The sequence below is a fragment of the Bacillus rossius genome, chromosome 5, assembly GCF_032445375.1.
Source record: "Bacillus rossius redtenbacheri isolate Brsri chromosome 5, Brsri_v3, whole genome shotgun sequence".
Lineage (NCBI taxonomy): Eukaryota > Metazoa > Arthropoda > Insecta > Phasmatodea > Bacillidae > Bacillus > Bacillus rossius.
Genome location: NC_086333.1, coordinates 60,663,399 through 60,675,793, shown reverse-complemented (window position 1 = coordinate 60,675,793; position 12,395 = coordinate 60,663,399). Strand labels below are relative to the sequence as shown.

General features: G+C 37.8%; 1 protein-coding gene across 3 annotated transcripts in view; it reads left to right on the top strand.

Annotated features, from left to right (window-relative positions):
- Positions 1-2,621, top strand: part of LOC134531874 (ATP-binding cassette sub-family C member 4-like) — a 73,422-nt gene extending 70,801 nt beyond the window's left edge. For all 3 annotated transcript variants that reach the window (XM_063367883.1, XM_063367884.1, XM_063367882.1), the window contains exons 24-25: positions 1,270-1,380; positions 2,431-2,621. In XM_063367883.1, the coding sequence (XP_063223953.1) occupies positions 1,270-1,380; positions 2,431-2,496 (177 nt within the window). In that variant the 3' untranslated portion in view covers positions 2,497-2,621. The remainder of the gene's footprint in view (positions 1-1,269; positions 1,381-2,430) is intronic.
- Positions 2,622-12,395: the final 9,774 nt, after the last annotated feature.

Sequence of the window (12,395 nt, the reverse complement as noted above, 5' to 3'; positions counted from 1 at the left end):
TTAATATTGCTCCTCCACGCAGGTTATTCCCACAAAACCGAAGTGAATGTGAGCCCTACATGGGAAAATGGGAGTGATAAAGAAGAAACTGTGTGTGCCAAGCCAAGAACTTACGCGCTTGCAATTAATTGTTAGGTAGTAGGCCCTGAACTTTGCGGGCCCTGGCCCATTATTTACTTACACATTATTGTGAATGTTAGTGTTTTAAATAATCATCTTATTCCAAGAAAATATAAGATATAAATTCAAACAAACATAACTTTTATGTCAATACTTTAACATTAATTTTACTATTAGTGTTATAAATAATCATTTTCTTAAAACAAAACAAAAAAATAGCGAGTGTCAGACGTTCCAACAATTTATACCAAACCAGGATTTGACAACTGAATTTTTGGTTTTGCATTCGCATTCGCATTCGCGAATACTTAAAAACTGACAATCGTTACATCACTCGTCGCTGGTACATACTATTACTAAAACGTAATTCAACCTCCAAAGCCAAGATATTGTTTATCAGACAATGGCTGTGAAAAACTGAAAACTGCTTTGAGATACAGGTACGTAGCCGGGGGGGGGGGTAAATTAGTCCCCCTTATCGCGCCCTTTTTTTTTCTTATCTGAAAGCAGGTTAGCTAAAAGCATTTAAAAGCCTGGGTGTCTTACTGCTATCACCGGCCACTGCACTGGAGGGGAAGAGTAAGCGAGCCCTACCGATTCTCCTTCCCTTCCCCTACCCCTGTCGCGAGCAGAAGCTATGAGGTTGTGACGCCGTGACGGGTCCCAAGTTTTCAAATATCTTACACCTATTGTATTTAACCTGCGCGGTAATTATAAACAGGTGGTGACTGGGTAACTCTTCAAGCTAAAGCTAATTGTTTCCAGGAATAGGCCAATTCTGCCGAAACCCAACCATATTTATTTCTTTTTTTTTTTAACTGTCGAGCTTCAAGCATGATTTATGATTTTAAATGGACATGGACAAGGCACTTGGATTGATTAAAATATCTTTAATTAATTTCTTACTTCATCACTCAAACAATTTTTTTATTAAAAAATTAATAATATTTTTACCATTACTTACAATATTTAAAGTTAAGTACTGAAAACTGCTCAAATAGCACTATTTTACACCTTAAAATCCTAATTTTTAATTGGGGGGGACCATGATTCTTAACCCCCCCCCCCCCCCCCCCCAATTCAAAAATCCTGGCTACGCTACTGTTGAGATATAATATTTGTTAATGCATATTATTTTTATATTTTCAGGAGTACGATCATCCACACTTACTTCTGCAAAACAAGAACGGACACTTTTACAAAATGGTACAGGAAACGGGCCCAGCGACTGCTCAGAAATTACATGAAATAGCATCTCAGGTAAAGTATGATAACCCTTCATAACATTCTGCCGTAGCCAACTTGGGATGATAAACATTTTGAGGGATTTTTGTGTGTCGCAAAGCCTTCTTACTCATTCAGTATGAAAACTTTTTTTATATATTTGTTTAAGATTAATTTTAATTGTAATATCTAGCACTAACAATTACTTTCAACTAAAAATTTGTAAAAAAAAAATAGTCAACTCAAAACAGATAAAAATTAGCACATATGTTAGAAAAAAACTGGCTAACATTTAAAGACCTATATTCAAAGAATATAATTCACAATATGATGTTTTCCTTTAATCTATTGTCTTATCGAAATGCCTTGCAATGTTTTGTATGTGTTACTAAACGTTTTACCATTAGCAATCTTTAAATAATTCATAACAATGTTTGTCAATAGTTCTAAAATTTACTAATGTAATTCAAGAATAGAAATCGTTGCTGTAAATATAATTTAATATGTATTTTTCTAACTAACTTATCCATCCTAGTAAGTTCACGGTAATCTAACTTACATTTTTTTTACTTTTGTCTGTAGTTTGTATGCATATAATAAACAATAATATTTGGAATCTAATAAGGATGTTTATAATTATAAGATGGGCCATTCATATTCTCATATACCATAAGATTTTTTGTATTTGAAAGAACTGATATTCAAGAGAAATATCAAATATACGGACTTGTGTAGCTTATAAAGAAAACACTAATTATCCATTCAGAAGATATTGAAATAATTTTTGAATTTGCCCTCAAATACAATGGCCAGGAACTTAAGGGAATTTTTAAACACAAAAAAAAATTGTTTTTAACTTTAACAACTAAATACTTTTTTTATTTTCAAATAACGACTAAATTATTGTAGCTATGTTTCTTTAAAACATGCATTCATGTGTTATACTCATGTATTACTTTATTCCTGTCATTTGAGACGTATATTTGGATGTGAAAAATAAAGGGGAATTGACTTATCACTGTAAATTATTTTTAGAGGTGTCAAGATAGACAAACAGTTTTGTATATAAGGATTTATTTTTTTTAGGAGTACGAGCTCACGCAGCGCACGAAAGTAACTAAGGTTCACGAAGAACAGGTCACAAAGTTATAGGTAGTGACATTCGCCTCGAGATGGCAGAATCTCCAAGTGCAGCGTTGTTCAAACCACGTGTGTTTTCACAATATTGTACTACAGTTATTTAAGTAAAACAATTTTTGACCACCTTTTGTTTCAAATTGTATTGTTTGATTATTTGTATAAACTCCATCATAGTCATTTATTTCCAAAGCACTCATTTTGAAACGTAATAAAGCACCTAACATTTTCCAGCAGAAAACCATTGAAATAAATATTAAAACTTGTGTTTTATAAATATACGTAGGTTTCACGCGCTTTATAATATAATCGACTCGCAAATAGCAGCAACTTATCTATCCGCACGCTTCTAACGGAGTTAATGCCGGTAATTGTGTACGAGTGCAATAAACCTGTGTTTCTTTGGTTTCAGCAGCTGACTTTGTTCAGTGTTTATCACTTAAATCTCTCTGCTTTCACGAGCGCCTACATGATGTCCTTGGGAACATAACCGTTTTCCTTATAACCTTACCACGATATTCAGGCTTACAAAAAGTAAATAGATATAAAGATTTAATTAGTTTTATTTATTTAAGAATTTTAGAATTCTCTTTCAACGCACACTGGCTTGTTAGAAGATGTGCTTTAAACTATAGCTATCATACTAGTAGTTCGTCTCGAACTAAGACCTCGCGATGTTCCGTTTTTAGTGTAAGTAATGACTAGGTACTGGAAAATTTCGCGATTTCAATGATCTCTAGGATAGACTTCAAAATCCTATACATACTTTCGTAAATGCCACGTGCTCATTGGCTACTATCTTGTAAAACCTGTTATCCGGTTCGCTAATGAATCGGTACTTCTTTTGTAGAAGGGTTCTCATTTGCTCTGAACCACCCCTATAGTAATCTTTGGTCCACTCACCGAAGCAGCAAAGAGTTAAACGAGTTTCGATTCTAACCTAACACTAGATGAATTGGCGAATTTTTCAGGTCTCTAGTAATGACGAAAGTTACTATCTTCTTACTAATTATTATAACAAACCAAGGAAACTGTTTGAAAAAAAATACTACCAACTTACGTTATGCATTTTTTCAATTTAAATCAGAAAATATTTCGAGGAAAGCTATTAATGTATATACATTGATAGTAGTCCTTACAAATTTTCGTATAGATTAAAAGAAACCATCAAACAAACCAAGGAAATAGTTTGAAATTAAAAAACTCCAGCCAAATAACTAATTTGCAATGTAATCGACCACCTAACAACTAAATATTACGAAATGTAGAAAAATTTGAAAAATGTCTATAAGTTAACGCCACGAATAAATTCTATTATTTAGTTCACTTTGAGGCTGCATTATCATCATCAAGTAAGAATTTAAAGTATTGCGTTGGATTTTGAAAGCTGCATGTGTATTAATTGGATATATCATAACCCGTTGACCGATTACACTCTTACACGAACTTAAAATTTCAATTAGTCATACCTGCCTACAAACCACATTTAATTGAAATCCAATCAACGTTTTAAAAGTTATCGTATCGAATTATCAGATACAAACGTACATACATACAATCGCCGATCGCTCTAGTTGCTTCGCTCGGTCGATTATGTATAGTGTGTTGGTTTGTAAGATATACCTAAACATAAAAACTACTGTACCAAGTTTAAAAATTAATTTACAATAATAAAGCTACGTTTTTCTAGATGGTCACAGGCTATATTATTAATATTTTTAAAAACACTATTTATTTTTCAATGGAACAGAAATATTCATATAAAATTACAGATATTTATAAATTAAAATATATTTACATTAAAACAGCTTTGTCGCTACAAAATAGTGTTCGCAGTATTACCATCCTTACTAATATTATAAATGCGAAAGTAACTCTGTCTGTCTGTCTGTTTGTCTGTTTGTTTGTTACCTTTTCCCGGCTGAACGGCTGGACGGATCGTAATGAAATTTGGCAAGGAGATAGATTGTATCCTGGGGATGGACATAGGCTATTCTTTGTCTAAAAAATAAATTTTAAACGGGTTGAAAAAATATATCTTAATTTTATGTAATGTGTGTCATAGATATACAAACTGTTAGTGTCATTCCTCTATGTCTGCCGAGCAATAGCTTTCAAGCCATTACGTTACGTTTTGCTATTGTAAGGAACTAAGTAGAGAGTAAGAAAAGAATAAAGATCTTGACAGTTTGTAGTGTCGCCATATTTGTTTCAATTTTCAATACCGTTTTTTAAATTGCAGAAAAAAATCATGTTTCATAGACACATAAATAGTGAGTGTGTGTCATTTCTCTATGTCCACGAGGTCTCGCCGCGTCAATTTTCTCCTTGGGGCGAACCCGTCCGCTTAGTTAAATAAACAGCTTTTATCGTTGAATGATTTCATGATTTATTTCATGAAAATCTGCTCTCATAAAAAAGTTAGTTTTATAGACATTCAATAGGTCTCTCACTCTCTCTCTCTCTCTCTCTCTCTCTGAAGATCAATCTATGAATCGTTACAAATATTATTTCCTTTATTTTTTTAGTTTGATTTGATACAATATGATTTCACTAAAAATCAATTTCTACCCCTTCCTATTTTCATTTCCACATTACGAAGTTTCACTTCTTCCACGTGGAGGGACTCCACGCAATATTTTTGCATGCAATTAAAAACTATTTCTTAATGATGCCAAAGAAGTATAACTTCTCATGCGCGTATCTAAGTACACGCACCCATTTTTTAAATTTAATTTCTTCTTATATATTTTCTCCCTACCTAGGGCACTCATAATTCTTTTAAATTTCAAGTGTATGATTTCAATGCCATTCGAGTTGTACAATTTTTTTTGTCAAATTGGTCATTATTTATAATTTGTTTCATTTTGGAAACATACGTATTTTAAGTATTATGACAAATAAAAAAAAATTAGTTTCACTAACATTCTTAGGTTTTTATTGTGTGGATAGTTTCAAGTTTAATATTATGTAGGTACATAAATTCTTAAACTTATAAATTTCTTCGAAATTTATTCATAGGTTGGTAGGGCCTACTAATATTTTCTATTTGTCAATATTGTAATTTTTTACAGTACCTACTTATTTGCAAGGAGTTTGGTTTAGTGTTTATAATTTATCTGCTGAGCGTCAAGAGTCTTAGGGCTGCCGAGACCGAAGACCAGAAATATTTATCAATTATGTAATATATTGTTGAAAAATTTGAATTTTACTATTTCAGGAAAGTTGATTTTTTTTATAAATTAGAATAGTTACGTGTAATTGCCATCTTCCTTTATTTCATATTAAACATTATGTTTGGTTGAGTGTGAGATAATTTTATTTATGTATGTTTTAGTTTCATTTATTTCTTATATATATTCTTACCTACCTACTTCTATTAAATTTCAGGCGGATGTTAACATTGTCATTCCAGTTGTATAATTTTTTTTGTCAAATTAGTTGTTATTTATACTTTTTGTTTCATTTTGGACTATGTTTTTTTTTTTACTCAATTCAAAGTTTTGTGGTGTGTACAGGGAGTGATATCGCTATTAATTTCTATACTCCTTTGGATAAGCGGAATATTGCCACCACAGTTTTACATATAAACAAATCCTACAAATGTTTTAAACATTATGACAAATAAAAAATAGCTTCAAAAACACCCTTAGTTTTTTTTTTTTTTTTTTTTTGGTGTGTATAGTTTGAAGTTTAATATTATGTATGTACGTAAATTCTTAAACATACAGTTATTTATTAATGTATTTAGATAATTATTCATAGGTAGGTAATAAGCTTTCTATTTGTCAATATTGTTATTATGGTAGATATGAGTACAGTAAATGCCTACATTCTTATATTCCTTTATATTTCTTTCGATTTGGAGTGTTTCCGAGCCTTTCGGGGTCCTCAACATCACCCCCCCCCCCCCCCAGATGGTTAAAGCCCCAAAATTTCGAAAGTTTAAAAATTTTTAAAAATCTTATCTCTTTCGATTTGAAGTGTTTTCGAGCCATTCAGGGTCCTCGAACCCCCCGCCCCCCTCTGGGAACAAAGCCCCAAAATTTCGACAATTTCAGGAATTTCAAATATATATTCTTTCGAGATAGAGTGTTCCAAACCATCCTGAACATCCACTTTCCGCAAAAGTGAAAGCCCCAAAATTTCGAAATATAAGAATATATATAATTGAATGTTGGCATGTAAGTCGTCGATAAACTCTTACACCGTTTGACCGATCGCCATGAAAGTTGGCACATCGAAGTGTTTTTATCATGGAGAAGGTTTTTATGCTAAACATTTTTTTTAACTCGCCGCTAGATGGCGCTGTAGCGCATCAACTTCTAAACCTTTCAACCGATCGCCATGGGTAAACAGAAAACCATAGGTCACAGATACACAAACAGTAATTATGTGTCATTTCTTAATGTGTGCACTTTTAAAGTTAGTAGGAATGACCGACAATGCCCGACACGAAATGGCATTGTAATCAGGGGCGTAGCCAGGGGGGGGGGGTTAGGGGTTCAAACCCCCCCCTTAGCACCAAATCATTAATTAATTTCTTATTAATCACTCAAACAAATTTAATATTAAAAATTAATAAAACTTTTACCATTAAAATATTTAAATTTAAGTACCGAAAACAGCTAAAATAGCACTATTTTACACCTTAAAATCCAAATTTTCCCGGGGGAGGACCCCCGGACCCCCGCTTTAATACGGGGGGTGGGGGGCCATGCTTCTTAACACCCCTCATACACAAATCCTGGCTACGCCACTGATTGTAATCGCCTCGTCAAGTAGTAGCGCCGTTGTGCGGTGGGCAGGGGAATTACCTTAAAACAACGCTCTTTCTCTGCCTAAGCAACACGCTACTAGAAAAATAAAAAAATTGTGTACTTTTACGTTGAGGATAATTTAAATTACTATTATTAGCATACTATTATAATTTGCTGAATTGTAGTATGGAGGTTAGTAAGCGATGTTTGACAGCAGGAATAGATTGTGTATTGAAACGGTAAAATTTGAATGAGCCCATTAAAGAAGGGTTTTGATAAAGTGTAAGTTGTCAGTACAGGCTTCATACGCGGAAATGTGCGTACAGTGGTCTGCAGTTGTTTTCCTGCACGTATTAAGACTTTCAGTTCTACATGGCCATGTGCAACTGAAAAAAAATAAATTGGTTGTCTGTAAAGTCGGTTTACGGACGATAGTTTAACGTAACAACGTCATAACAAAACATTGATGAAATTATTGCATACTTTTATGAATAAAATTGAATCATTTTTATTGAATTATCAATATTTTGTATGGATACAAAGAAGGAGTGAAATGAAATCTACAATTTAATTGATAAATTTACTTTTATTTGCACTCATTAATTCAAATATGTTTATTACTTTAACGAAGAGATTATTATACCTATAATTTTTATGCATGTTTGCTATTTAACTTCTTCCAATCTGTGTTATTCTGTTAAGGATGGGACGCTTATAGGAAAAGTAGGAAACGAATGGGGGTGTTTCAAGTTTAATTGCCTCGAAAAAGTCAAATAGATGGTTGTTCCAATCGAGTGGAAGAGAGATAGATGCGGCGCAAGCGTACAATGAGCGTAACGGGACACAGCGTAACGGGACAATGTGCGTTACGGGACACTTTTTCGTGCGTGCAGCCGGCGTTCATCGATTTATTAGACGTTGTCACGTCAAAAAAAAAAACCTTCAGTTTTGGTTTTGGACGGTAAAACTATGAGCAGTTTCAGACGGCAGAACCGAGGCCCGAGATGGGCTGGGTTCGATTTATGGACTGTTTGTGATTTATATTCATAACGTCTCACCGAAATGAAGTCTTTAGAGACGGTTGAACGGTACCGCAGTAAGTTGAAGCGCCATGCATTAGTGCGGAAAACGGTAATACCAAATATACCAAGAAAACCCACCGGCCCACGGCACCTTTTTTTCCCTAATTGTGAAATAAAATAGGTTTGATCGCGCCGCGAGTATCCCAGTCTTCAGGAGGCCGCTCTTGGAACTCAAGCTCAGCATTCCTGAGCATCCAGAAGCGGAACTTTCGTTATTATCGCATGCCGCCCACGCCGACAACACAGCCATGCTGGACAGCAGTGCGGCGGATAGCAATCCGCCAATCATTACCCGAGAATAAACAACCAGTGAGCGATCAGCCACGCCTTAATTAAAATATAGGCCACGACACGCTGTTATAAATATTTTTTATGGCATTCTAATTCAGCCTCCATAATAATCATCTTTCTAATTTCTTGTTAAATTTTTATTTTCTGAAATTTAAGAAATCATCTATTATTTTCATAAAGGCTTCTAGCCGATACTTTGTTACGTTCGTCAGTTAACACAATAAAGACCTAGTGTTTGAAATTGATTATACCAGTCAAATTTGGGAAAAGGATAACTCGTTATACTGAGAGCTACCAAGTGACTTTAAATTCGTCAGTTGCTTTGTTCTGAAAAAAAAAATTAAATATAAATAAAAGTAATGTAACGTTTAGTTTTAAAATTAATTTTTTTTTTTAATTTACCCTCTCTTGAAAATAAAATTCTTTAATCTGCTCAATTAAGATTTGATATTTCATATCACTCACATGATCGCTTATTGGTGACTCATACACATACGTGTGGAATGCGAGTGTTTTTGACGAAATGATGACTAGTGAGACACACACTGATAACTGGTATGGTTCTTACATAGTAAAAAATAACATAAAATGTATCGCATGAAAGATTTTTTTTTGTGAAAAACACTAGCATTCCAAAAAAAAGTTACGAATTAGAGTGTTAAATTAAGATGGGTTACTTAATCTTTCGGAATAGTACGTTGATGTGTGTGTGATTTGGAGGTTTGCAAAACATTGCTTGGAGGAGCTGGGGTTTGAACCCAGGACTTCCCGCATGCGAAGCGGGCGCTCTACCACTTTTTTTTTTTATTAGTTTATTAGTTTATTGTGATATCATGTGCATGTACATAACATTACAGCTCACATCAGATTAAAGTCAGCACAAATGGGTTACACGATACTGATACCTCGCCCCTGCGGATTAACACAGTCCCACACCATCTGTACAAATTTCAAAACATGAAAAGGTAATGTCCAAACCTCCTTCTTAACGTATTGTTTTTTACCATAGACCATCTGTCACGTCGTAGCTGGGATATGAAGTCCCGCAAGAAGTATGGCACTTGAGTTTTGAGCACAAAAGCTATCAAATTCGCCATCAGCCACACAGCCGCCCGCCTCTTCACGGTAGGGAAGGCCGTGATGTCGAGGTAGCACATGCGGTCCGCGCACACGTCCCGTGGAGGTAGGCAGAGCAGTCTGGAGAGTTTGGTTTTACACCACTCCCACAAGGGGCGCGAGAATGAGCAAGCACATATGCGATGGAGGGCGGTGTCACGGTAGCCACAGAGTTCGCAGTGGTCATCCTGGGATAACGCAATGCGTTTCTTGCGATAAAGGGTGGGTGTCAGGTCGTTGACAAATGTGAAAGCTTCGGCACGGAGATGAGTAGGTAATTCAGGATCAGAAACGTTTTTCCATATGTTCAGCCAACACAAAGAAAGGATCTTATTCTGAATATTCGGCACAGAGGGTGTTGCTCGTCGCTGGAAACCATACAGTTGTCGTGTGGAGACATGCGTACCTTCGGGAAGTTCGGAAATCGTCGTGCGAAGGTGATCGGCGGCGGACTTGTAGTGTCGGGGTAGGCGCTCCCTGGCGCCCCATGCGGCTGTGTACAAAGCCGAGGAGCGACCACCCTGTAAGACACGTTGTATGACGCATTTCTGGAACAAGGCTCGTGCTTTGTGCTCATGCTCAATGAGTCCGAGACCACCTTTACTGACAGGCATCGTCAGCTGATCGCGGCTGACCTTGAAGAGGAATCCTTTCCAGATAAACCATCCAATGTATTGCCTGATTTGAGCTGCAATCGCAGCTGGCATGGGGAACACCTGTGCCATGTACCAGAGTTGTGAAAGGGAGTACATGTTAACGATATATACACGTTGGATGATGTTGAGTTTTCTAAGGTGTGACTCAAGCAGGCTACCACGAACTTTCCGCACCACTCCGTCCCAGTTCTCTTGAATGGTATGACCGATGTCACCCGTGAAAAGTATTCCAAGTGTCCTGATCGCATCCGTAGACACGAATGAATGCTGTGGCACAATCACATCTGGCGCTGCTTTCAGATTCAACACTTTGGTTTTCGCGAAGTTGCATTTTGCATGCGTTGCCTTGTGGAAGGCCTCAAGAATAGCATGAGCGGCCGTGAGTTCATGGTCACTACGCACAATGACCGTAACATCATCTGCATACCCAATGCACGTTAAAGGATTCCCTTGAATACTCAGTCCTGAGAGAGTAGAGTTAAATTTCCTTATAAGGGGCTCAATATAAAGGACGAAAAGTACCATCGAGAGCGGGCACCCTTGTCGGACAGAGGAGCGAATCGGAAACTTGTCACCAAAACAACCATTGATGGACATCTTCGAGGTTAGGTTCTCACGGAACGTGCGTAGGACAGCTCGAACTGTCGGAGGGAAGCAAAGGTGCTCGAGCACCCTGTCGAGGAAGCTCCATTGCACCCGGTCAAAGGCCTTCTCAAGATCAATGTTCAGGAGGGCGACAGCGCCCGGCGTTGTGCGCGCCAGGAGCTGCACATCGCGGAGCGCAGAAGTGCCATGTGTGATGGACGTCCCCTGCACAATACAATGTTGGTCCGGCCCGATGACATCAGACAGCGCTGATTTAATACGATTGGCATACACCCGTGCGATGATTTTGTAGTCAGCACACAGAAGCGTGATAGGCCTATAGTGGGCTACTTCACGTGGCTGTGGTACCTTGGGTATGAGCACAATGATTCCCTCTGTTTGCGTGCTGCACAGACGCCCTCGTCGAATGACCGTGCGCGCCATTTCGCAAAATTCCTCTCGAATCGTTGGCCAATAGTGCTGGTAGAATTCGTAGGGGATACCGTCCACACCAGGGGATTTGGTTTTTGGGGCCCTCCGAACGATGCGTGTGATCTCTTCGTCAGTTGGGTCGGCCTCCAGATGGTGCTGTGCTATGTCGTCAAGGCTGCTGTCATACACATCGAGGAATGACGTCCCTTCATCATAGTCAATGTCGTGGTCCGCATAGAGTTCCTTGTAACTACTTGTAAATGCTGCGAGGATGGTTGTGGAATCCCTTACGACCGTGCCATTCGCGTCCACAACCGAGCTGATGTGCCTTCGTGTACGCCTCTTCCGATCTCGCATGAGGGAGTGAATGCTAAGCCTTTCTTGCTGTAGCGCACTCTTGGTGTTATTGAATACAATGCGACTTTCCATGTTCGCTCGGTGTATGGCGATGATCCGTTCCTTAAGGCGACGGGCTTGACCCCTCGGATTGGTAACTGCGGTTGGATGCGTACTTAATTCCCGTAGGGCCCTCTCGTGCAAATAGAGAAGGGAGTCCTGCTCCCGTCTACAACGCCCGCCATGGTGCTTAAATAATTTGGCCAGACCTGGTTTGACGCAGCCATCCCACCAATCCGCTGTGTCCGCGTACCTCTGTTTACATCGCAACCAATGAGACCAGCGCCGATGAAAATCATTGTCCACTTCAGTTTGACCCAACAAGCGTGTTTGTAGTCTCCAGTAGTTACGCCCAGGTGTGGGTGAAACCTCCGGAGCAGCCACAGTACAAACGACCATGTAATGATCTGTGACAGCCACTGGCACCACATCATATGATCGCGCGTTGTGTCGATGCGTGCGGGACATATAAAACCTGTCTAGGCGCGAACTAGATGAATAGGCATGAAAGGTGTAATGTGGTGTGGGTACTTGAAGAATGTCGACCATGTCCTCCACATCAATGGCAGTAACGAGCTCATGCAGTGCCGTGTTAA